Below are 25891 nucleotides of genomic sequence, written 5' to 3'. Positions count from 1 at the left end.
GAATTGTATACCACAATCCAACTTAATGGCCAAGCACACCCCTCCTAATCAAGGCAGTAGACCAACCCAAATCCTTCACTTGCCTTAAAGTTACCCCTCCTTGTAGTTAATAGAATTAACAAGGGGAGGAATGAGCCTGTAAAGTGGGGTGTTAACTCTTAATTTTGGATTAGAGATTTAGATGGATAGTGGGCAGGTAAAAGGTAGATGCTGCTTTGTATAGACCTGGTCACTTGGAGTGGCTAGTGATGCTGAGCCTAAACAAATCTACGAATGCAACCAGTAATGCTGGTTGATATTGGGACTGGAGTGGACCACTCTGGCCCTTGAGCCAGTTCTGCTATTTAATTAGATCATGGCTGATCTGTTTCATGGCTTCAGGGGTGGCAGGGGGAAGGATAAAAGGCATTAAAAATCCAATTGCTGGAGTTGAGAGCCTGGACCATTTGGTACAAATTGCAGCTATGGCTGAACACCTAACCCACAGTGCAGATCCAATAAAAACATTATATTCCAAACATGTCTGAAGTTAATATTGAATTAGATGAATCAATTTGGACATAAACCATAATATTCAAGTGCAATTGCATATTACAAACAGCAGCACTAGTGTCCTGATAACAAGTGTTAAACAAATGCAAGTTTTCACTAGAAACAAGCCTGCCTTAACAGGATTGCACTCACCAAGGAAAAAAAGCCAATTCAATGCCTCCCAAAAAGTGACTTCATTGGCCATTTGTTTTTTTTTGCCTAAATGCAGAAAGATGGTAACAGAATGAGTGAAGTCAAAATTTACTGGCATGTCTTCACTACCTTGTAGTGAGGGTTCTACCCAAGAGATGACAATGCAATACATAAAGTTGAACTAGCAGAATTTCTGCTGGTCACTTCTGCCTAAACAAGTGATCTGCCCCCTCCCAAAGCAGAATAGGAGTCCTTAGCATTGGCCAATATCTGGATCCTGGTAAAACAAATAAAGCTGTATACTATGCTAGTGCATCTTTCATACTATTAAATGAGGAATCCGATGTATATTGCTTCCAAATTGTGTGGAAAGACACTAAGTGGGCAAAAACTGGCTTATAGACTCAGCATAAAGGCATCTGGAGATATTAGCACTGCAGTTTTGGAAACAACCATACCTTTGGCTGTTTTGTTTGGGGATAGGTAGAGGGCAAACAAGGGGCAGAAAGAAAAAAAAATCAGATAATTGGAAATGTAACTGCATCAGATTGAAGTATTTGACAGCATGTGCAAGGAGATTTATTTTATTCTTTAAACATTCACAGCATTGCTTTCCCCAAACAGGCAACATTTCTGTAAACTTTAGGCTACAGGCAAAAATTTGTATTGGCACATAAAAATTTATAAATCTGGCAGTTTGGTATCCCCAGTTAAGTCCTTACCCCAACCTTTGCAAAAATGTTACTGTATATATCAAATTATTTACAGAATATCCAAAATGCTCAAGACTTATTTACAAGTTTATACACAGTATCTGTTATAACTTGCATTCTCCATACAATGGCTTAATGTGAAAGTGCTTCCAAAGTTAACCTCAATACTGTAAGATTGAGGAATGGTACCAAAACAGTGACACTTTACTCCTTTAAATAAATATTTACATGTAGAAAATACCACGTCCACACAAGCCACACTACATGCTGCTGCATCTGTTGCGGCAGTGTGGTGCCACTGATCTGGATATCAAACTAGGTTGAAGTTAAAAGGATCAATCCAAAGATCAAGCTGAATCATCTTCTGTGTTGACAATAGAGATCTAAAATTAAAAAAGTTGAGGAATTAGGTGTTCAACTCTTCCCATATTTTGTGCTCCTGTAGTCTTGAAATAGAAAGACAGGCTGACCAATTTAACACTGAATAGCTGAAAATGTTAAAGCATGAATGACAACTGTTTAGAAAAAGCAGTACATTTCTGGGGCAATATTGAAGTCAGCAAGTTCTTACTGGACATCCAATATACAAGTATTTGCAACCCATGTCCAACTTGTCATTTAGTTGTCAGCCAAACATGGCAATGGATATTTGACTTAAAGTCTTCAATCCCAGCAATTCAGTTAGTTTGCTGGAAAAGGAATGTAGGACAGAATAGGAATTCATTGTTCCAATCCATATGGGGCTAATTCAGTAAGTTACATCACAAGGTCAGAAGTTGATATTCCATTTGAAGTTTAATATAAAGTACAGAAGAAAATTTCTGGTTAGCCATTAAGGACAGGGAATGGTTACTGTAAAATGCAATTATATGGATTTCTGGTGACAATGCTATGGAATTAGAACTAGCTACTTAGGTCAGATCAAAGATTTAATGTGAAGGTCAGAAACTAAACTGGCAAGGTTTTCCTGCTGTGATCTGTAGAGTGTGGAACAAGTCACTAGAAACTGGACCCATCCTCCACCCCTCCCCCTTGACCATTACAGCTCAATTTCACATCCTCAGCAAATGCAAGCTTTTTGGTTCAATATTAATAGTTGGATAGGAGTTTGTTAAAGTTCAGTTTGAGTCATGGTGTACTGCATCAAGGGTGAAGTATAATTCCACCCTCAAGCTATATTACTTACTGCAGGGTAGGTATGGCCAACTGATTGGCTTTGTCTGTTGAGATCAATGTTCAAGTCGTCCTCAGTAGTTTTCAAGTAGACTGGATTATCAAAATTCATGCTTTTTGTGTTCTTGTTTTGCCAGTTGCGCCGTGCAATGTAACCAGCCAGACAGGCTATTGCCAGAAGCACTGAAATCAGAAGTTATTATGAGGCATGCAGAGCAGTGTGTTCCAACATAACTGGTTTCCAAACTTTGGATCAATCTATCCCCACCACCAACTCTAAAATAAGGTTCCACTTAGAATTTGAGTAATGAGATTTTTTAACATAGCTGGTTCATTTGAGTCTGGAAGACTTGCAGTCTGACTGTCTATGGAAAGTCAAACTCCCACCTCTTTGGTATCTTATTTTTACATCCTGTAAAGGCTGGAAGCCAGATATAATCTCAAGGGTGGAGGATACACTGAGGGTATTAGGAAGTTCTGGACCTGAGTGTTTGATAGTCAAGGGCTACAGTATAGATTTGGGGGTGGGAGGGAGAAGAGTAGACATGTTTTCCCCTCTTGAAAAGTTTTAAAAATTGAATTAGAGGTTACAGAAAATATGAAACTACACTCGTTGGGACCCAGCCCTAGTACAAGAACCAAGTATCCAGGCACCACAATTTTGCATGGGACAAGTACTGCAATTCTGGACTGTTGCTTTCATCAAGCCAATCAACCCAAAAAAGGTAGCAGGAAGGCTATGTTCCACAATGATTTTTGTCCTGAAGTTGAAATAGGCATTTTGCATGCCTGGTAACCTGCAGGATATCAAGTTTAAAAAAATGTTTAAAATTTTGTATTTACTTACAAATAGGAAGGATAACCCAAACAGCTGCTGATCCTTTCCCAAACTGGCTCACTTGAAGTGGAACACTTCCATTTACATCTGTAATAGCAAACAGATTAATTCAGATATTTGCTTGAGTCTCATGAGATGAAAAAACTGGTTATGTTCTAAATTTGATTTCATGCCAGATGTGAAACTTGAAGTCCAAAACTGGTCTTCCTCCCAATTAAGGATCACTACTTCCATTTCAGCTACAGGTACTTACTAGTCTACTCATTTCTAATCTGTAGGGTGGAATCACTGGCCTCAATCATTGGTCCATGAAATGGAAGGAGATCAGTTATCTTGTGATAACATTCAGTAAATTGTTCACTTGTGAACCAACTAAGTGGCTTGATATGGTAATCAGAATTGAATACTAGTGACAGGAAACCCAAAATTGTCTATAATGGATCGGCTGAGGGGAACTGCCATTTGACAGTACACAAATTTGACCTAGAATGGAGCCAAGTTACTTCAACTGTGTTTAATGACCAGCTATGGTCAGGTGATGCTTGATTAATTTCTGCATTGAAATTAGTCTAAGAATAATGGCCAGATTAGACTCTGGCTGATTACTGTTGAGGTCTGTCCTTCCTGCAAGAGGGCCAAACACTCATTGGGAGTCACTTTTGGAATGAGACATTGGAGCACAATACTACATTCCAGTATTATAGGGTACAGCACAGCAAGAGGCCATTTGGCTCATTGAAAGAGCAGGCACAAAGCTAGCCAATTAGTCCCACTCCCCTGTGTTCTCTTCATAGCCCTATAAATTCTTTCCTCCTTTTTCTCCCCATTTATCCAATTCCCTTCTGAAAGTCACTGTTGAATCTGCTTCCACCACCCTGTCAGGCAGTGCATTCTAGATCAAGTGATGTCAGTCAAGACTTCCTTTCAGCCCAGCTCCTAAACTATTCAAGCAGAGCACAAAAACCTACTACCCAGCATGTCAGTTCATGAACTTTCTGGGATGTTTAGTTGTTTATTTACTTTGCCTACAATATGGCAGGATTCATTCATAATTGTCACTAGATTATGAAGAGTTGGCTTTTCTTGGTGGAACCTTCTGCTGGGGTTATGGAGCCACATGTGCCATTACCCTCATTCTACACATTAGCTTTTACTGTAGTGTTGGAAAGCTCTTTCAACTGGTTTTTGGGGGGTGGGAAGAGAAGGAAGCAACAAACCCAAGAGGATATACCTCCCATCCTAATGCCCATGTACAATTACTGGCAGGTGGTTATGGATCATGCTTGAAAAGTAGCATCTTCACATCTCTTCCAGATAAGGGTACCAAGGCTTGACCTTGACCAAATTTAACTACATAGGAAATTGAACTGGGACTCTGCTTGGCTACACAGTACCTTTATCAAAGGAAGCAGCAGTAACACTTCAAGTTTCAATGGGAGAAGATATTTAGTTTGGGGGGTTCCTATTCCTCTCCTCAAACTGGTCTTGGCCTAACACTATAGTAGCTGATTTACTAGTTAGTGTTTTACAACCCTCTATGAGCATAAAGGTATGTAAATAATGGAAACTGGTGCATTAATACCTGCTTTCTAGTCCCTATGCCAATACAGAAAGTTATTTTATATGCTGCATTCAAGTGAACTGCTAAAATTAGTTACCTCTAGAGCCAGGTAAGACAGTTGACATAGTTACATGGGGTGCAGAAAGTGCTCGTGATGTGGCAGGGAGAATGTGAGCACGTCCAGTAGCTGCAGTTCCTTCAAAAAGATGTACAAGAGGGCATGTCACATTACAGCAATGCAGTGTTTTAGCTTGGAATTGGAAAAGCAAAACTAGAGTTGCCAAGTCAAGGATAATACAAACATAGCTAGGGCCATAGCAGAAGTGTAAAATTTTTAATGACTCCACCACTACATGTCAATCTTGTTCCAAAATAAGAAGTTCCAAAGCTGGGATACAGTGCCTTACCCAAGTGGCTAAGTACAAGTCACGTGTTATTCAGCTGAGGGCACCACAGCAACCTGTTTGTCCTTAGCAAGGCTCACTTCAAAAAGGTTTTTGGACTGATTTGTTTTTTGTGGGGGGTGCAAAGAAGAACTTTGCTTCCTATAGTTCTAGGACTAGTGTTAAAAAAAAGCCATGTTACTAGGCAAATTTTAAAAATTAAATCTAGAAACATTGGCGAGAGAAAGGCACCTAGTACAGCTCGAGGTCCAAGCTTGAACAAGTAATTTCCTCTTCAGGCATTTGCCAGACTGTCACACTTGGAAGCCACAGGCAAGTGAAAATGGTATGCAAGATTCTGCTCAGGTAAGGAAACATTTTGGGGTACCAAGCTTATAGCAGTAGGGTCCTTCTCTCTACTAATGGATCTAGGAACAGGAATAGGCCATTCAGCCACTCATGCCTGCTCTGCCATTTGATATCATGGCTGATCTGTGATCTAACTCCATATACCTGCCCATATCCCTTAGGTTGCCAAAAAGCTATCAGATTTAAATTTAGCAGTTAGAAATTAGAAAAAAGATTGTTTGCCAGATGACCACTATTTAACAAGCTTACAATTGAAGAGTTGCCTACACATTTAGAGAGAATATTCACATACCCATTTGACAATGTTGACCATCCTGCTCCAGCTCCATTCTGGATGGACACATGCAGGTATACTTTGGTGAATGACTGTTAATTTGAGGAGCAGGTAGACACATGTATTCACATCCTCCATTCTTCAGCTTCTCATTGCACCAGTTTATGCCTGCAACACAAGTTTGAGTCATATCAGGACTTGTGCAACTTACACAAGGAATCAAAGAGTAAACATGGGTCCCTTAGAGGTGGAGACATAACAGGAATAAGGAAGTGGGAGAGATGTCAAACACCAGAACTAGTGGGGAAGGAACTTGAGTTTTATGGGACTAAGCTGACAAATCCCTGGACCTGATGGCCTACATCTTAGGCTTTTACATGGTGGCTGCATTGGTTTTGATCTAGAACTGTCCATTGATTGGAAGGTAGCAAATGTAATCCTGCTCTTCAAGAAAGCAGAAAACAGGGAACTACTGGCCAGTCCAGAGATTATTAGAGAAAACGCTAGAATCTTTTGTAAGTGAGTACTTTTAATATTTGTTCATGGATGTGTGTTGCTGGCAAGACCAGCATTTATTGCCCATCCCTAATTGCCCTCAAGGTGGTGAGCTGCCTTCTTGAGTCAATGTGGTTTTATGAAAGGGAAAGTGTGGTTGACAAACATGTGTTTTGATGGTGCAACTAGCAGGGTAGGTAAGGGGCTACTAGTATATCTGGAATTTCAAAAGGCATTCATAAGGTGCCACACAGGAGGTTGTTACACAAGATTAGGGCTCTTGGAATTGAGGATTGGTTAACAGAAGAAATAAACAGGTCATTGTGTTGTCCAGTCTAACTAATGGGGTGCCACGGTGGGGGGGGTTGGTGCTTGGGCCTCAGTTATTCACAATTAGTGACTTAGATGAAGTGACAACTAATGTATTCAAGTTTGCTAATAAAGTGAGGTGGGAAAGTAAGCTGTGAAGAGGCTAAGTTGGCACAGGGAGACAGGTTAAGTGAGTAGGTGTAGGAAATAGTTATTCACTGGTAGGAATAGACAATGGATTTTTTTTAAAGAAACTACAAAATGTTGGTGTTGAGAGATTTGGGTGTCCTTGTACAAGGAGTTAACATGCAGGTACAGCAAGCAATTAGAAGGCAAGTGGTACGTTGGCCTTTACTACAAGGGGGTTGGAGTACAAGAGTAAGGAGTTTTGCTGCAATTGTACAGGGCTGGAGACCACACCTGGAGTACTGTGTACAGTTTGGTCTCTTTACCTAAGGGAGGTAACACTGCCTTAGAAGGTTGTTGTGCAAAGGTTCAGATTGATTCCTGGGATGAGGGTTGTCATGACAGTAGAATCAGCCTATACCCTTGAGTTTAGAAGATGTTCTCATTGAAACATAAGATTCAAGTGGGCTTGAGGGTAGATGCTGAGGGATGTTGCCTCTGGTTAAAGTCTAGAACTAGGAGACATAGGCTCAGGATAAGGGGTGGGATGTTTAGGACTGAGATGAGAAATTTCTTCACTGGTGAATCTCAGAATCCTTTACCCTAGACGGCTGAGGATGCTCATTCCAGCTCAGCCTTTAATATGCTCAGATTTTTGGACTTCAAGAAAATCAAGTGGGAATGTGGTGTTGAGGTTGATGATCAGCTATGATCTATTGAATGGCAGAGCAGGCTTAAGGGGCATTATGGCCTACTCCTATTTATATTCTTAAAGCATTTGGTTACATGTCAAGTTCATACCCTGCAGTCAAGATGCAAGAGGCTGCTGGCTGTAACTGTTCCTGTGCCAATCTTGAGCCCCAATTCTCTTGGCATTAGCTCTGATGGCAGTTTCCTGAGTATATGGAACATTTCCTAGATCCACTGAACTAGAAATGTCAAAGTAAGTTGTGGCAACATTAGGGTAGAAAAGTTGTTGCTTGCACCACAATTCCATACTGCAGTTTGAGAAAGATTAAGCAGCATTAGTTTTGCAATAGTACATTGCTAATTACTGAAGTGACCATCTGCAGTAAAAATTCAGAAAGTGGTGGAATACCATTTAGAGCTTGAACCAGTCCATTAAATGCTAGAAGTGGTAATCCACAAGTGAAATGTTTACAACTATGAATTAAAAAGCTGCATCTATAAAACAGTTGGAACTGTATCAGACCACTGTTTGCAATGTAGACAGAACCCACTGGCTTGAGCTCAAAGTTCATACCTGATAACTGTACTAGTTCATGATAAACTATGATATCATGAGGTTCATTAAGGTTGGAGGCTAAAAGGACCACATCTGCTCCTGTGAACTTGTTGGCTCCATAGATAGCTTCATTCACTCCATCGGTCCAGAATACATGGTCCTGAAACAAGATAGTTACTGCAGCACAAGACAGCCATGATGCATCCTAAATTAACTAATGATTTCATTACTAAACTATAAAATGTTCCCTAATCACTTCAAATGTATTTTAATACACCTGGGCTAAAGCAAGTCAGTGCAGTGTTGACAAAGGCAAGATGCCTTTGCAGGCAATTGACTATTTACATGCTCACTTCATTTAATCCAGGGATGAAAAAAACATCTGCAACATCTGGTCAGTGGCACACCTTTAGGATCAGAATATTCACTGATTTCATTGAAGTTATTTTGCTGCCCTTAAGGCTAGACATTATAGGTAGCATTCAATACAAATATTTAAGGCTATCAGCCTAGTTTAATCCACCTTGCAATCCCTTCCCCTGCATAAATTCTCTAGCTGGTAAGTCAAAATATGATTAAGCACCATCTCTTCAATGAAAGCTGGATTGTACTATAGCTAACAATGTACCATTTCTAAGCTATTGTAATCAATTACATTAGTCCATCTGCTAACATGATTTGAAGGTCAAAAAGACTCCTTACTAGCAGAACTTAGCACATTAAGGCTAGAATGTTAATTGATGGTCAGACAAACCAATGCATCCTTACTTCAAATACAGCAACAGCAAAAGGATGAGCAAGGAATTCAGGTGACATAAGCACCATTCTTCTATCTTGTCCACTTAGGTTCACACTGGACAACGTGTGCATCTTTGAATCAACCCAATAGAGGCGGCTTTTCACAAGATCTGTTGGCAAAGAATATTACTGAATTAGTTGCAAGAATGACAAATAAGTGCAAGAGTGAGAAAGACAGCATCAGGGCAGAAGGACAGGCAAGGGTCTCGTACCCAAATAGGTTGATACACTAATTCAGTGAACAAGAAATAAATTGAGTGATTAGTGGCTCAAATATAGCTTAGAGGGTTATGACATGGTGCCCATTGCTGAAAACTAGTCATAATTAAATTAAATATTCCAGGTTATTAGAGAGGATAGCAGCTTTATTAAATATCAATTAGAGGATTATAGGTAAGGGAAAGCAATCAATGGAGATTATGGTTAAAATTAAGGAATGAGATGAATGGTCATTGCTTCTTTCAGAAGGCATGTAGACAATGAAATGACAATGTATTAATTCAGATATTAGAAGCAAAAGCACTTGACTAATTCATAGATGGGAAGAATTGAGTAGCTCAAGTCAGAAAGGTGGGGAATTTGGTGCAGTTAAGATGGTTCTAGGACATTGCTCCAGAAAACTAAGGGCAGGCTATACTAAATTTAGTAATTTATGAGCCAGACTTAAATAGTAAGGGAATATTTACAGTGCTTATGTTAGTTTTTACAAATCCAACAGTTTAAGATTCTAGACTTGACAGACTGGTCAAACTTAGATGACCAGTGGGAGCTGTTCAAAAGAATTTAGCTTAACAACCAGTATATACACCCAAGCAGCAAGAGCTCTACTTCCAAATGAACAGCTATGGTTGACAACTAAAAAAGCCAACAAAATTGTTAGTTTAGATCCAAAGGGTTGGGAGTGATAAAGACCAAAAAGAGCTGCAAAAAGAGTGTATGAAAAAGAAACTTGCAAGGAATGTCTGTTCTGGTTTGTCAAATCAGCTAACAACCAGATGTAGTGTTAGATTTATGCTTGCTCATCCTTGGGCCAGGTAGGGAATAGGGAGAAATAAAGTTAAAAATAGGGTTTGATGAGGCTCACAGGGCATAAACACTAGCAGACCTATTAATAGCCTGATCTGTAATTAAGTTTACAATTGTGTTAGAAGGGTAGTTAAGGGTAATGTAGGCAACACTACAATTGAAGGAAATGTCAGGCTTTAGTAAATATACTAAACATTGCAGGAAAAAATGAATCAAGGACTGGAACTCCATTAATGCAAGTAAGGAACCAGTATTAGGAAAGTATCACTAATCAAGCCCACACTGATTTTCCACCCCTATCACCAGGGTTTTAAAGTAAGTGAGGAAATTGCAGCTGATTTAGCCATAATCTTCCAAACCTCAATTCAGTAATTGTCCCTTTAGATTGGAATTGCAAATGTAACTCCACTAAGAAAACCAGTAAATTAGACTAATGTGTCAGGAAGTTATTGGAATCTATAAAGGTAGAGTGACAGTGCTAGAGTAATGAGCTGATGACAACCTACCCTTTACAAATCTGTTTGCTCATGTCTAATGAACTTAATTGAGGAAGTAACTAAGTTAGTAGACAGGAATGTCTATGGATGTAGTTTCTATGGGCTTCCAGATGCATTTGATAAGGTTCTATGAGATTGTTAACTAAAATTAAAGCTCTTGAATGAAAGGCAAATTTAGTCAGGAGATTTAGGCAGAAGACAGTAGGGATAATGGGAATGTGCTTGAATTGGAAGGTAGTGACTAAGTGTTCCACAAGGAACTGTGCTGGGGCTTCAACTATTTTATATTTATCATTTAGATAACATGAGAGCCATATAGCCAAGTTTGGTGGCATAGGAAATAGTGTACACAGGAGCATAACATTACAAAGACATTGATGATTAAGTGAATGGTCAAAACTTTGGCAGATGGATTTCAATAGTGTCAGGTCATCTCATTTGGGACCAAAAAAGTTTGAGTGGAAAAGGCAGTCCAAAGAGATTTAGGTGGTCCATGTACACAGATCACTAAAATGTAGTAGCCAGCTACAAAAAACCAAAACAGCTAATGGAATGTTCCCCTTTTATAACTAGATTATAAAGGGGAAGTTTTGCTAAAGCTATACAAAGCCATGGTTAGACTACATCTGGAGTACTGGGTACAGTTCTGGACACGTCAGCTTAGAAAGTATATTTTGGCCTAAGTGTTAAAAGAGATTACCTAAACTAGGCATATATTCAGGGAAATGCAGAAAGTTATGGGTGATTTGACTGAGGATTTTGAAAGGATGAGAAATTTTCTGCTGGGGCAGAACAGCAAGGGAGAAAACCTTAAAATCAGAGCCAGGCCATTCAAGTTAGGAAACACTTCTAAAGGGTGGAACACTCCACAAAAAGCAGATGCTAGCTCAATAATTTTAAATCTGAGCGATTTTTGCTAGCTCACAAGCTAAAGGACTATGGATGGAGTTAGGATACAGATCGGCCATGATCTTTGCCTGGCAGAACAGGCTCAGGGGGTTTTGCTGTTCCTATTAAAGCTAGGCTTGGCTTTCAGACAGGGCGACAGCTTTGTTCACTTACCAAGTGCAATTCCATTTGGCCATTGAATATCTCTGGTAACTAGGGGTTGTCGATCAACACCATTCATTCCTGCTTTTTCTATCTTTGCAGGTTCACCCCAGTCTGACCAGTAAACAAACCTGCAAGGGGCAATTTAAGAAATCCATGAGTAGTGCAGTCAAATGCAATGACTTTTGGAACACCAATAAAAATAGCTCTCATTGAAGGTGTTTTAATGAGATTAGATACACCATAAAAGGACATGGTCACTTCCTACCTATAGTGGGTTATTGTACCATTGTAAAGTAGTAAAATTCTCAGCCATACTGAAGTAGTGACATTTTGTCCAAGTTATATAGCTACCAAAAGCTGGTTTAATTTTAATCCCAAATTGAACCAAAGTTTTAGTACATACTATTGCAAGTGCTGAATTAATAAATAAGTACCCAGTTAGTGGATCTACAGCTATAGAAGCTGGTTCCCTTAGATCAGTGTCAAAGAGGGTCAACATTTTGGTTCCATCAAAGGTAGCTACAGATAGAGTTTTAAAACCCAGATCAGTCCAGTAGATGTTCTTGTAAATCCAGTCCACAGCAATTCCCACAGGGATTTGCACATCATTAACAGTTCTGGAATGAACAGCTGAAAGTTGATCCACGAAAGCACTGAAAAAGATTATAGCAGTTAGATCATCTTAATTTAATTCCTACTGATCTAGTATAAATTGTAGTTCAGTTCAAAAACTACATTGATGTGTCCAAGTTAGATTAGTAGGCCTCCAAGGCTAATTATTGCCTACTCTAAAATTGTGTCCAATTTCCTTTCTCCTTCCAACTTCAAATGAGATCTAAAAATCAATCAATTTGGTACTATTCAAATGCACAGGTTACGGCTATGGAATGAGTTTCTCTTCCCTGCTCCCCAACAAGCTAGTTACAAAATCCTTCTCAGCCAGGAGGGAATAGTTTTCTATGCCAAGTATTCAACCAAAAGTTAGTGGTTTTTCTTAATTATATAAATGTATTTGAAAGCCACATGTTAGTTTTACTAGGACAGACCTTAAATGACAAGCTGGAAAGGCTTGAATAGTGGGCAACTTCATTTTTAAATACCCAAGGACAGTGCACACAGGTTAGGCCACCTATATCCTACTTTAGTTCTGACAACTGCCATAAACATTAACCTATTAGAATTACCTGAAAATTGCCCGCTGTCCCAGGTCAGCCCAGAAGATTCTTTGGGCTGCAATATCAGCATCCAGTGCCACAGCATTTCTCAGCTGCTCAACTACTTGAGTATACTCTTTGTGCTCTAGTCCGATTTGCCTGATGTCACGGCGATTAGTGAACATTAAATAGGGTTCTTTGCCTGTGAGAGGAAGTTTGTATTGAATAAATCTCAAAAATGAAGGTTAAAATTCAATTTTTGCCAAATTGAGCACACCTCTGCAACCCCAAGTCTGAACAAAACAATGGATTTATTCTACTGCTGAAGAATGCAAACACAACAGATATGGTTATGTACAAGCTTTAAAAAAGTGTATTGTACTGAATGCATGATTTTTCCCCACTTTGTAGAGATTCTACTTGAAGCACTTTCCCCATCCTGTTGTGGTTAGATGCTCCAAAAGAGTTACAAGTGCTTTAAAGTATGATGAGGGGGTCCAGACCAGAGAAAGGCAAAAGGAAGTTACAGCAGAGAAGCCAATTGTCTAAAGATAGTTAAGTTTTTGGTATGAACTGATGGTATTGTATTTAGCAAAGAAGAGGGTGATATCAATTCTTGCAAAGAGTCTTAAGTTATCAACCTGAGTTGCTCAATTTATATGGTGCCTTTAATACAGAAAAATTAGCTTACTTCAATTTGGCAATAGTCACCCTTCAGGGCTGTGCTGGAAAGCATGCAGTCTAGTCAATTCTATATTATGTGAAATCATTTTTAACTTTACAAAATTAGGTAGATATTTTAAATAATGCATGCCTCAAGCTAGTTGAAGCTACTTTGATTTGGGCAAATTTACTAAATGGCCAGCAGACATTTGGCATGATTAAACAACTTGTACAATTAGGTTAGGCAAATATCAATGGGCATGAATAAAAAGTTTCTTACCGACTGCCTTGCAAACTCCATTAGTTGGGTCCATTTGATACCCTTCATAACATTCACATTTATAGCCTCCCTTTAGGTTGATACAAATTTGACTGCATATCCCAGGATTTTGGCATTCATCAACATCTAGAGGAAAAAAAAGCAATAAACCTTCAGATTCTAGAGTGAAGGAGTGCCAGTATTAAACAGAATATTGCCAACATACCTCCACATGTTTTTCTGTCAACCAACTTTAAGCCAGCTGGGCAATCACATTCATAACCAATGACAAGATCTCTGCAGATGTGAGAGCAACCTCCATTGTTCACTAAACATTCATTCAAACCTAGATGTGAAGAGAACTCAATTACTTTAGTAACACTCTACAGTTAGTGTTCAATTGTTACCACATGGGACTGCAACAAAAAAAGCACTCAGTGGAGAAGTTAGGATGAGTTTGTTAGATGTCCAGTAATAGATATTACCAATGCAATGGTCCAGTCACACCAATAGTAAACTTGTTTGGCATTTGGCTGCTATCACTAGGAACAAGGTAGAGTCCTTGAAGTAGACTACAGTTTATAGGCTACTAACCAACTCAACAAGCCTGCTGGGAGTACATAGAGCTTCATAGTAAGCATAACCAGAGATCTGTCTGCATTGCTGCTGCAAGACAGCAGTATGCTAGTTGTGCTGCCATTAGCACCATGGTTCCACAGATCTTAAGGCTTGGAAAGATTAAAGTCAAATTACTGCAGTAGATACTATGTGAACATACAAGTGTTACCAGGACTGGCATTTAGTCAAGTTTGGTTAATATTCATCCACATGTCACTTAGGACTGGGCAGCTTAGCTAGTTGATTTGCATGAGATACAATTAGACAAGTCAATTATTGGACTTTCTATATGGAAAGTGGCTTTATGATCAAATGACCTCACTAGTGTTGAAGTCAGAAGGCCAAGTTAAATCTCAACATGCTAGGCTACCAAGGAACTCCACTCCAAATATTTGGTTCAGCAACATAAAATGTATTACAGTTCAACCTTCTGAGCTAGTCAGTTGAGAGCACAAGATATTATCCAGTGCACACATGGCTGTTGAAAATGTCAAGTTCAAATATTTGAACTGATGAGTGGGGTACTCCCTGCAAGTGAGCACTACCTACTCAAAGTGAAGCCACCCAATGCAAAGACCTCAAGACAACCAGTGGTCCCCAAACTAGTAAAAGAAACTAATGTGACTGTTACAGCAATACAAGTCATAACTCCTACCTACAAAAGGATCTTTGCTTTAAATGTTGAATATACCATTGATCTTGACCTCAATACCAATGCTATAGTAACTGGGCAGTTGACTTATGGACTTTGGCCATGTCCCATGTCCACTATTGATATTACTTGTTTGTGGTTAAGTGAAAGTAAATATTAGGCCATCACAATCTTAGTTCAAGGGTTACAGGAGATAATAACCAATTTGCTTTTTTGCATTAACTCTGGGAAAAGTCTTACAATACAGGCAACTATGGAAAGGTTGGGGCACTAGTGATACTTTAAAAATAGAGACTGGTGGTTTAATGGGCAGTACACATATTACATGGCTAGTGTTTAAACGAGCCAAGTTAGCTCCAAGCCAGTTAATGGAACAGGAATTCCAGTTCAATTGAGCCACTTACCACATTCTTTGAGGGGCTCATCACTCCAGTCCCTGCAATCCTGCTGCTGATTACACACTTTAGTCATATCTATGCATTCTCCACTATGACACTTGAAGTTAGTTGGCCCTGTACACTCTGAAACTGAAAACCAATGTTAGTTGTATGCAATAGTCAAGCAACTGCAATAGTCAAGCAAATTACCAAACACTTACCATTCCTACAGTTAAGCTCATCAGTGCCATCAAGACAGTCTCTAAACCCATTACATTGCCTGCTTCCATGGATGCAGCTACCATCACCACATCTGAAGTTATCCGGTCTACAAGTCCGAGGAGCTGAAATCAGATTGAAGCTTGTTGAGGTTTGAGATGAATATCAGCTATACAGATCAATATTTGAATGGACCAAACATCCTATTTGTACACTTAGACAATGGAGCTAGTAAAGTCAATAACAGCATTGACTTGTAACATTAAGTTACTAGCTAGTTTAGGGGCTCCCGATCAGTGCTTTGGAAATCTGAACGTTAGATTGCAAAAAGTCTTCTGTACACAAGTTAGTTTCTTATGCTATAATTGTGAAGGCATGTTTGTTGAACTAGCTAAGTTATTTAATAGTCAAGTGCCAACTCAAAAATGTGACTTACGGCAATTTACTTCATCACTTCCATCTTTACAGTCAGCATCTCCATCACAGTACCATCTGCGGTGGATGCATTCTCCCGAATCACACTGAATCTCACCAGCAGAGCATTTTATGAGGGGAGGAAGGGTGCGACCACAGTGTTCTGGAGATTCATCAGACTGGTCAGTGCAGTCAATATCAAAGTCACATAGCCACTGCAGTGGGATACATTCTGAATTATTGCACTGAAATTCATGTGGGCCACAGGTAGGTGGAGTACAGCCTCTTTCATCACTTCCATCACCACAGTCATCCTCACCATTGCAGACAAAAGTTTTGGAAATGCATCTGCCACTGGAGCAAGTAAATTCCAGTATGCTGCAAGTAAGGGCACCTAAAGAGGAAAAAAAGTTATACTGGATGCCAGTTCCAAGTGTACAATTTACTTTTAAGAGGCTGAGCTGGAGAGCTTTGTTTTTAAACTTAAAATGCCAAGCTATCCACTGAAGCATTTACCTGTACCCACCTAATGTAACTAAGTTACTTAATGTAGGCCATTTAAAGCTGCCCAGCAATACAATTAGAGTGCAAAATGTTTGTTTTTTTGGAAGAGACCAGGATTAAAGCCCATATCCCTCAGTTTTTTTTAAAAAAGGCCACTGTTCCTATTTATTGCAGCCAGATCAATTGCTAGTTTGTGGGTACAGAGAGAAGGATTCACTAGATATTTACACATCAAGGACAACTGTAAGTAAATGAAGTGCCCAGCTGATTTAAAGAAAAGCAATAGTTTGTGAAATGACTTTGATTTGTTTGCTGTAGGAAATTAAATTGTTTAGAAATTATAGGCTCATTACAAAGTCTTGTAAAGTGTGGTATTGGATATATAGTCTAGTGGCTCCATACTGGAGGTTCGGACAATAGGCTCAAAATTAACTGAAGACATTCCACATTTGTTCTTCCAATACTAGCAAGTGACAAACTAGTGAGCAATCAGTTCTATGATAGGCATTTCACAGAAGGAAAATGGGAAGTGATAATTATTGGTCAGTTACTGCATTAAATCACTGCAAGTGGTTCTACTCAAGCTTTGAAACTGCTTCCCAACCTTGAATTGAAATAAAAGTGCAGACATTAACAATTATCAGGACAAGGTCATTCAGCCTTGCACTAGGTACCAAACCAGTCATTCTACTGGCAACTGTACCCTTTTGCTTCACAGCAATTTGTATACAAGTATAATTGCAAGTGCATGAGCAATAGGCTCAGGACAGTCAATACAACAAAGTATCTGTCAATGGAGCTCATATCTACCCCTTAAAATTGAGGAAAGTTGAATACATTTGAAAGAACAACCCAAATTCAAACAATGTCAATTCAAGTCTTGCAGTGGAACAATCAACCCACCACAATTCTCCTCATCGCCACCATCATCACAATCCCTTTCTCCATCGCATCGCCAGGGCATAGGAATACATTGTGTAGATCCAGGGCTGCAGCTGACTTCATTGACGCGACAGGTTCTCATGTCTGAAGGTATAGAAAGAGCTTTAAGCAACAAAGGAATTTCTCAAATCATTTTTAAAAAGTGTGAACAGGAAGGCATAGAATATAAGAGCAAGGAGGTTATGATGGAGCTGTATAAAACACTGGTTAGGCCACAGCTGGAGTACTGTGTGCAGTTCTGGTCGCCACACTACAGGAAGGATGTGATCACTTTGGAGAGGGTGCAGAAGAGATTCACCAGGATGTTACCAGGGCTGGAGCGCTTCAGCTATGAAGAGAGACTGGGAAGATTGGGTTTGTTTTCCTTGGAGCAGAGGAGGCTGAGGGGGGACATGATTGAGGTGTACAAAATTATGAGGGGCACAGATAGGATGGATACTAAGGAGCTTTTTCCCTTCGTTGAGGGTTCTATAACAAGGGGACATAGATTCAAGGTAAAAGGCAGGAGGTTTAGAGGGGATTTGAGAAAGAACTTTTTCACCCAGAGGGTGGTGGGAGTCTGGAACTCACTCCCTGAAAGGGTTGTGGAGGCAGGAACCCTCACAACATTCAAGAAGCATTTGGATGAGCACTTGAAATGCCATAGCATACAAGGCTACGGACCAAATGTTGGAATATGGGATTAGATTAGACAGGGCTTGATGGCCGGCGCGGACACGATGGGCCGAAGGGCCTCTATCCATGCTGTATAACTCTAAGGACAAGACTGAGCACTTGGGTCAATGATAGCACAAATGCTCTTAAGAACTATTCCTTCAGTACAGTCCCAATGCTCCATGTCTATGGATGGATTCAATTCCATTAACTATTCTAGGACAATTTATGGAGATACCTACTTCAGTTATGCAAGGGTTGGCTTTTGACTAACAGTTAAGTCAATAGAACATGAAAATGCCATTAGTCTATGCAGAAGGAGGCAGCTTATATTTTGCTAGCTCATCCAAATTGAGAAAGGTCCACACTAAATGTGTGTACCACACCAGAATCATGGACCTCAAAACAAAGCTTTGTGGAGCATCTATACTTCAAGTCAAAAATCAAGGCTGGGACTATTTGCTAGGGCACCCAAGTTGTGACAATGAAGACTACACTAAGAAAAAGGAAGCAAGTCTAATATGCTTGTTTATTAGCTAGTGTAAATGCACTCAAACTAGTTCATTTTGCAGTCAGGGCCCAACTTAGAGCAGAAAGATATATATTAATGTGTTGTGGTTCAGACTAAACAGTACAACTTTTAGGAACTTATGAAGGAAGCTATACTGGAAATATCAAACACACCCTTGGATCATCTAGCAGTGTAGAAAGCATATAGATGGGACATTAGTCTTCATGTTTGCAATACTTACGACAGACTTCTGCACTTTCATCAGATCCATCTTCACAGTCAGCATCACCATCACACTGCCATCTACTAGGCACACATTGTCCATTTTGGCACACAAAGTCAGAACCACTACAGGTCTTCTTAGCTATGAGAGAAAGATGTAGAATCTATATACACAAGGCTTGGATAAACAAAACCCCCCCGCCAGGAGTTTAAAAACTGTAGTAATTGCTCTCCTAGGTAGTGGAGAATTGAGTTGATTTTTTTTAGTCATTGCAAGTTTATCCACAAATTGACAAGTCTGTGGAAGCTGGTACTGAAGCTAGGTCTTTAGACCACACTTATTTATCCTGCAAACCTGGAGGTTTAAGCTAAAAAACCATTAGAAAAATGCCTGAATGTTCAATTTCTACTTTGCATCTGCCAAAAATATAGCAGAGCTTCATTTAATTCAACGGCTATAACTTAAATCAGTTCAACATTTGTAGGCAAGTCAAATCCAAGTGAAGGTAAATGATGGAGTTCCAAGTGTACACTAGTCTAAGTGACTGGCACAAGTTTAGGACAGTTTCCTTTTCCACTGATGAAAATCAAGTTCTATGAACTCATTTGGGTTGTGTACAAAATTTAAAAAGCTGTTTAGGCTTTAAACAAGTGATTTGGCAAGGGAGGAGCAATTTCTCACCTCAAATTAACTAGCTGGTAGAGTGGCCTGATATGGTCTTGTGCTGTAATGATTTGCCATAATTTGTAAACATCTGGTTTACAAGCTGCTCTAAACCTGCCCTTTTAGAGGCATGAGTTGCCAGCTATGAAATCTTATTTACCTATATGCAGGGGGCAAGTGGTATTATACCAAAAATTGGTGGTGGATGCATGCTATGACAAAAAGGACCAAGTCAGTAGTACTGGCATTAAAAACAAATTCAATTACTTCCATTTCTAAAATGAAGAAACCAAATCTGTTCATCAGATCTGCAATTTTGAGTGTACCTATAGTCAGATTCATACAGCACCACTATGGACTTAACTAATCTTTCATCTTGAATGATTAGAGTTTTCAGTGCAACACACTTCATTGATTCTTACATTACTGTCCTAATTCCAGCACATTTAACTCCTTAGCAGAATTGCAGTAGAGCCAACAGCATCTCAATTCACCATGCTGATGGCAAGATGATTTCCATACAGGACACTTCAGGAGCTGTTTGGATCAGAATTTGCATCATGTTTACACTGCCTACTTGCATGTAGTGTCTTTAGACCACACAAGTTGCCTACTGTGTAGATTTATGAATGAGCATTTCTAAAATAGTCAGGTAACATCCTGAGATAGGCTAAAGATAAGCCCCTTATTTTACAAGTATGCATGGTAGCTTCAGTACCTTGGGCATTAGTTAGCAGGAATAAAATCCAAAGTCAAGTTATTCACAACTATAAAACTACAAGAGTAATTTATTGAGACTAGACAGACAATTTACATGCATCAAGCAGCTTTAACACTCAAGTGCACAGCAGGTTAGCCTTTTAGGTCACATGAATGTTTTGCATTTAAGATCAGCATTTACTCCAGTAAATAGCACTCCCACTGATGCTGGTTTGGACTCCTCAGTTAAGTATATAATCTGATACTAATGCTCACCCAAGGTAGAGTCTAAAGACCTCCAGGGCACTAGTCATGGAAGAGCAGAGCACTGTATCCTGGCAAACAAACATCCATCTTCAATTACCACCATGTTAACTGGTCATCCATCCAATGAAGCTAGCCTACCCCTGCCCAACCACTAGAGATTTGCCTCAACAGATCAGGCAATTGCTGATCAAATAGAAATCTGATCCTTGCAGTTTGTAGATTAATGCTACACTGGGCAGTGTTTTACCCAATGTGCCATGTAGCCAGGTCAATTGCATGCTACTCATCTCAGTTTAAAATATGTTACAGGCAAGCAGTTTTAAAATCCTAAACAAAATTTTTTTTTTTTTTTTTACTATAAGGACTCAACAGTCCACTCATGTTACACTATTAGTATAGTTAATGCCAATAGTTTACCAGCATTGACAAGCAATAGGAATGATCACTGGGGGTTAAAAACTTACAAGCATTGTGCCAATAAACTTTGGCTGACACCAGAAAAGGGTTGGCCAATAGGTGGTCTTGTTAAAAGTTGGGCCAACAGCTAGAGTGGTGGAATTAGTACAAGTGAATGCTGTAACAGGAGATTATTCATTAAAGTATTTACATGCATTAACACCATCTTAGTGTTACTAAATATCCCATTTAGCTTTTTAGGAGTAAAAATTAGGGAATGTTGTCTTCACCCCTTGGGAGGGTGCCATTTGAGACAGTTAACAGCTGATATTCTCAAATCTTTCATGTAATTAAACTAGAGAATAGAACTAGCATCACACTATTCAAGACTGAACTAGCAGGAACAAAGGTCAAGGTGTAGCATTACAGCTAACAAAAGTGAACTCTCGTTACTTACCACAGGTACTTTCATCACTTCCATCAGCACAATCATCATCTCCATCACATTTCCATACCGAGGGGATGCAGCGTCCATTTCTGCACTGAAATTGTGATGCCTCACAAGATACTTTTGAGCCTCCAGGGGAAAAGTTAGACATGGATTTATAATTCAATCTTGAGAATACATCCAACCAAACTGATTTGATTTTTTTTAAACAATTATGTCTGATCGTAAAGTTTAGCTCTGGAGCCAATTTGTATTTATTTTAGCAATGCCTTCCAATTGGGATCACTTCTGTGATCTAGAATTCCTTCTATACTTCAATTAATTCCTGATGCCACTAAACCAAATTCACCACAATCAGAAGGTTGTGGTTTCAAGTCCTATTGCAAGACTTGAGCACATTCTAGGCTACTACTCTAATGCAGTGGTGCTGAAATAAGTTTACCATCTTTCACAAGTGTTAGTGAGGCCTCCATCTAGAGGCAACAGATCAACAGCTACCAGTTCCTCTGACCATTCATCCTTCAACCACTACAAGTTACCTGGCTATTCATCTCATTTGTAGGAAATTGATGTAGATAAATGTGGCATACAACAGTTTTAGTTGGAGTTTGGCAATGATATCAGACTGTTTTTTTCTTCCTGTGGAGGCCACATTAACCTATCAAATGTTCAACTAAAAAAAATTACAATGTTACCATAGAGTGACATTGAATGGCCTGGTTGAGGTTTTTTTTAAGTTTCTAATATCTGCACACCATATCACTACTTACAAAACAAAGTTGCATGTGGCATAATCAGTCTTCAATTTAAAGAGGTGAGACATCCTAATGTTAAAATGTCTATCAATGGCTCTGCACTAGTAGATAATGAAACAGGTTTGTGGCTTAAAATTTAACAGGAGAGTTTATATGTTGATCAAAGAACTTATGCTCAGCCATCTTAATTTTTGTATGATAAGCAAGATAAACAATTTCCAATTGCACATTTAACTTTATAACCATGTTTAGTGATGCTGATTATAAACAATGTTGCACAATACAACCAGTAATGGCTATTCAAAGCTGGAAGAAACATCTGCATTGTATAGGTTTATTGCTACATTTAAGTTATATTAACCAGCATTAGCTAGTTCTGTGCATTCTAAAATGCACAATTGTGCAGCTTCAAGCTAACTGCTTAGAATGAACAACCTTCAGTTTTAGTGAGTCACTGCCATGTGCACCAAGTGGAACTACAATAAGTTTGTCTTCTGTTGACAGAAGTAGAGCATGCTTGGATATTGTAGCTACTTACTGTACTTTTAGTAGACAAGTCAAGGAAATGCAGCTGCAAATAGGCCACAGCTAAACTGATTTTCTTAAAATGGTGTGTAAAGTGCTGGGCTCTGGTGCTAGGAGAAATGGTAGTTTGGGTCAGCTGAAAGGAGGTACACAAGTGCATCCAAGTGAGGAACATCCAAAACAGCTGCCTCATTTTCAAATGCATACCAAAAACCTCAAATTGCTTACAATTGGGCAACAGGCTGCATGAACGAGAATAGCTAAAGTATGTCATTGGAGCAGCAACAACATACCCTTTCTGGCCAAGTCAGATGGCCAACATGTTTACTGGGAGTTGTGGCTTCATCAAGTCTCATATGCACTTGGCTATCAGTTTCTCTGTTCAGGGGAAATAGTTCAGCCCTATAGTTATGCCCAAGCCCAACTGGCTTACCAGTCTTAGTTATTCCCATACTGGAGGCATGTTCCTCTAGTATTCTGGTAATCAGGGCAGAGTTTTAATATGGGAGGTTTATGCAATATCAGGATGGTAGGAGCCTCCATGCCACCTTCCAAAAAAGATGGATTTTGCAAAAAAACTTCAGGGTCCCACAAGTACTCCAAGCACTCAGACACCTCTTCCCCCCCCCCCCCCCACCACACTATCAACCATTTAATGTTGGACATCTGGGACAAATAAGCAGCCCCTGCACCAGTATTCAAACAGTTAATAAAGTGGTAACAAGGGTGTTATTTATATACACCTATGTAAATAGTTGTATTCAGCAACAAAAATGGACAACACCCAGGAAGTTGAGACAATGCTCATACCTGATTCACCAAAAAAGATGTAGGCAGGCAAGTTAGCTCCAAGGCCAATCAAACTAGATTGACAAGTTCAAAAATATTTTCTGGCAAGTCTAAAACTCCACAATACAAGTTCAACTCGTTTCTAGGAAAGGCTTGTCATTACAGATACTCCAATAGGAAAATGCGGGTCTAATACTTAATACAGGCTGCTCTTGAGAATAAGCAGCTAAAACGCCAAGTCGTTTTGCCAAAGAAAGGAAGCGTGTCAACACAAGCTGCCTGGATTGGACAGTTTCTATGACTCAATACCCAATCACTTTCGGAGGCGGTTCTTCACCTCAAGTGGCTCAGGGCATCAAATAACAGTGGATCAGATGATTATAATATAGTACTGTAACCTTCACAGCCACACAGAGGGGGCATGAGCGATTGCAGCTTCAGAGAATTGGGGCATTACATTAACAGCCGTGCTTTGCTCCACATAGAGTACCTCATTTGATTCACATTAAAAAACATCTGGGGTCCCAGATGTTTTGGGGGGGGGGGGGAAAGAAAATCGGCACTTTTGATGACGTTAATCGTAGTTCACCAAGTCAAGGTCAAAATATAAGCGATAAGCTCCGAATTCAAGGAGATCGGCCAATTGACCCCCCTCCCCCCCAAACTATGCTGATTAGCTTTTTTTGCAGCTAAAGTCTCAAACGCTTCGCAGTGAAGTTAATTCGTTGCAAGTTGACAAGTGGGGTTTGACTGAGCCCACCTACGCTTTTAAAGCCGTGTTTAAGAACAATTACAGGTGCAGACTTGGAATAGTATCCAGTGCTACTTGGCAGACTTCTGTCTCCTCCCTTTTGTATGTCTATAAAGACTTGTAGTTCTCTCGGTTTGAACTACAGACATTCAAGTCCACGGTAGCAGGCTGTAGTTTAAGCGTGTCGACTAGTGCATGTCTATACCTGCAATTAGTTAAGAATTTAATCCATTCATAACGCAACGCTAGCAGAAACTTGCATCATATTCGCCAGGTCTGGGGCAGGCACACCTCAAGGTTGAGGTCTTCGATCTAGTTTTTTTTCCCCCTTGAATAAGTTAGAATATGCAAGTCTGAAGTTCCACTTACATTTCGGTTTTTTTTAAAAAAGAGAAAAAGCATCAACCGGTGGGACCTACTAACAATATCTGCCAAACTTACTATTTTCCAGTTTGGAAACCGCTGGAAAGTACTTTAGAAGGCAGGCACCTTTAAAAATAAATGGTAGAGTCCAACATGTCCCATGGGTTGCTGCCCCCTCCATTTGTGTAAATAGTTTAACAAATTCCCTTTATACAAAATTACTTAATGTTAGGTTTACTGTTGCCCTTTTAATTGAGTGCTCCATTTTAAAATCATATGTAGGTCTGACTATTCCTAAGAGAATTTCCTACCCGACAGTGTGGCTTTTAAATATCAAAGCGGCTACTAGCTAAGAGCAAATCAATTGCACAAGAAAATGTGTGCGCAAGCCTTAAGATAGTTGCAACAATAAAAGCCCATTTAGTTTTGCGGTCCTTCACGAGTCACAGATCACACTCAAAGCCACTCCGTTCATGCCAGATTTATATATATATTTTTAAAAAGCTATTCTTTTCTTTCGTCCCTTGAGTCTTGTATTGCCACCTGCTTCTTTACAGCAACCACCAGCTCAGCTCCAAGATAATGGAGTCAGTCACATTACTTACCATTTACATGCCGGCACTGATATGAACACACTGCTAGCAGCAGTAAAACCACGCGAAAAGGAATCATGTCACTGCTTCACCGTCAGCCGAAACCTACTGTCGGTTCCTAAATAGTAACGGGTATATTGATTGTTTTGCCCTTTCAGAGAACTAAGGATAGACGGACACGCCAGAATGACGCAGGGACGTGCTCTTATATCAGTCTAAGTGCATTCCCTCTGCTCTCTGGAACAACTGGTTGGTCGGTGTGTGCCGTCTAACCCAATTACCTTGTTAAATAACTGCATGGCAAATCCAGATCTGTCGATATTGCTGCTTGGAGACGGGCTGATAATGATTGATTAACTGAATGTGTTCCCCTCCGCTGTCGCTTAATCTGTTTTTACTGCCAATTACAATGTATATGGTGAAGGGCTCTCACAAAGACTTTAGAATGATGTACAGTTTTTCCTCACTCTTGCGTTCTGATTTGCCATAACGGGAAGATGAGCCAGATATATATATGTACACACACATGGGTAAAAGTGAAAAGGTCATATATTCATTTATTCCTAGGTCGAGCCGGGGGGGAAGCAGGCTTCTTTATAATAAGTTTACAGTCGTGTTTATACAAATGCAAGATTCTATGTAATAAAGTATGTCATGTGTTTAGTTCAGTACTGCGTAACTGGATTATTGCTTTGAATCCTGTAAGACACCGACAACCTCTTGTAAAAGGCACTGTTTATTGACCTTCGAGAAATTTTGCATTCTATACGCCCGGGTGGCCCTGGAGAAGGAACACGCAGAGTCTGCCGGTATGCTTGAGGCCTTCCGCGACCGATGGGCACCGCAGGGACTGGAGTGCATAATAGGCACAGACAATAAAATTATTATTTAATTGTTTTTTAATTGA

The 25891-nt window shown here is 39.6% G+C and overlaps 1 protein-coding gene across 2 annotated transcripts in view; it reads right to left on the bottom strand.

Moving 5' to 3' along the window:
* vldlr (very low density lipoprotein receptor) overlaps positions 1–25222 on the bottom strand; it is a 53526-nt gene extending 28304 nt beyond the window's left edge. Inside the window, exons 1-19 of one of the 2 annotated variants that reach the window (XM_067983280.1) lie at positions 24997–25222; positions 21218–21337; positions 18754–18876; positions 17309–17431; positions 15924–16295; positions 15490–15612; positions 15296–15418; positions 13848–13967; positions 13643–13768; positions 12730–12901; positions 11980–12198; positions 11555–11673; positions 8940–9079; positions 8190–8331; positions 6014–6163; positions 5067–5165; positions 3418–3495; positions 2584–2753; positions 1253–1780 (exon numbers count right to left, since the gene is read on the bottom strand). In XM_067983280.1, the coding sequence (XP_067839381.1) occupies positions 1745–1780; positions 2584–2753; positions 3418–3495; positions 5067–5165; positions 6014–6163; positions 8190–8331; positions 8940–9079; positions 11555–11673; positions 11980–12198; positions 12730–12901; positions 13643–13768; positions 13848–13967; positions 15296–15418; positions 15490–15612; positions 15924–16295; positions 17309–17431; positions 18754–18876; positions 21218–21337; positions 24997–25063 (2622 nt within the window). In that variant the 5' untranslated portion in view covers positions 25064–25222 and the 3' untranslated portion in view covers positions 1253–1744. Of the gene's footprint in view, positions 1–1252; positions 1781–2583; positions 2754–3417; positions 3496–5066; positions 5166–6013; positions 6164–8189; positions 8332–8939; positions 9080–11554; positions 11674–11979; positions 12199–12729; positions 12902–13642; positions 13769–13847; positions 13968–15295; positions 15419–15489; positions 15613–15923; positions 16296–17308; positions 17432–18753; positions 18877–21217; positions 21338–24996 lie in introns of those variants that run through there. The other variant, XM_067983279.1, reaches the window with a different exon arrangement.
* Positions 25223–25891: the final 669 nt, after the last annotated feature.

Source organism: Heptranchias perlo, chromosome 4 (genome assembly GCF_035084215.1).
Source record: "Heptranchias perlo isolate sHepPer1 chromosome 4, sHepPer1.hap1, whole genome shotgun sequence".
Lineage (NCBI taxonomy): Eukaryota > Metazoa > Chordata > Chondrichthyes > Hexanchiformes > Hexanchidae > Heptranchias > Heptranchias perlo.
The sequence above is the reverse complement of the archived record's forward strand: the minus strand, read 5'-3'. Positions and strand labels throughout refer to the sequence as shown.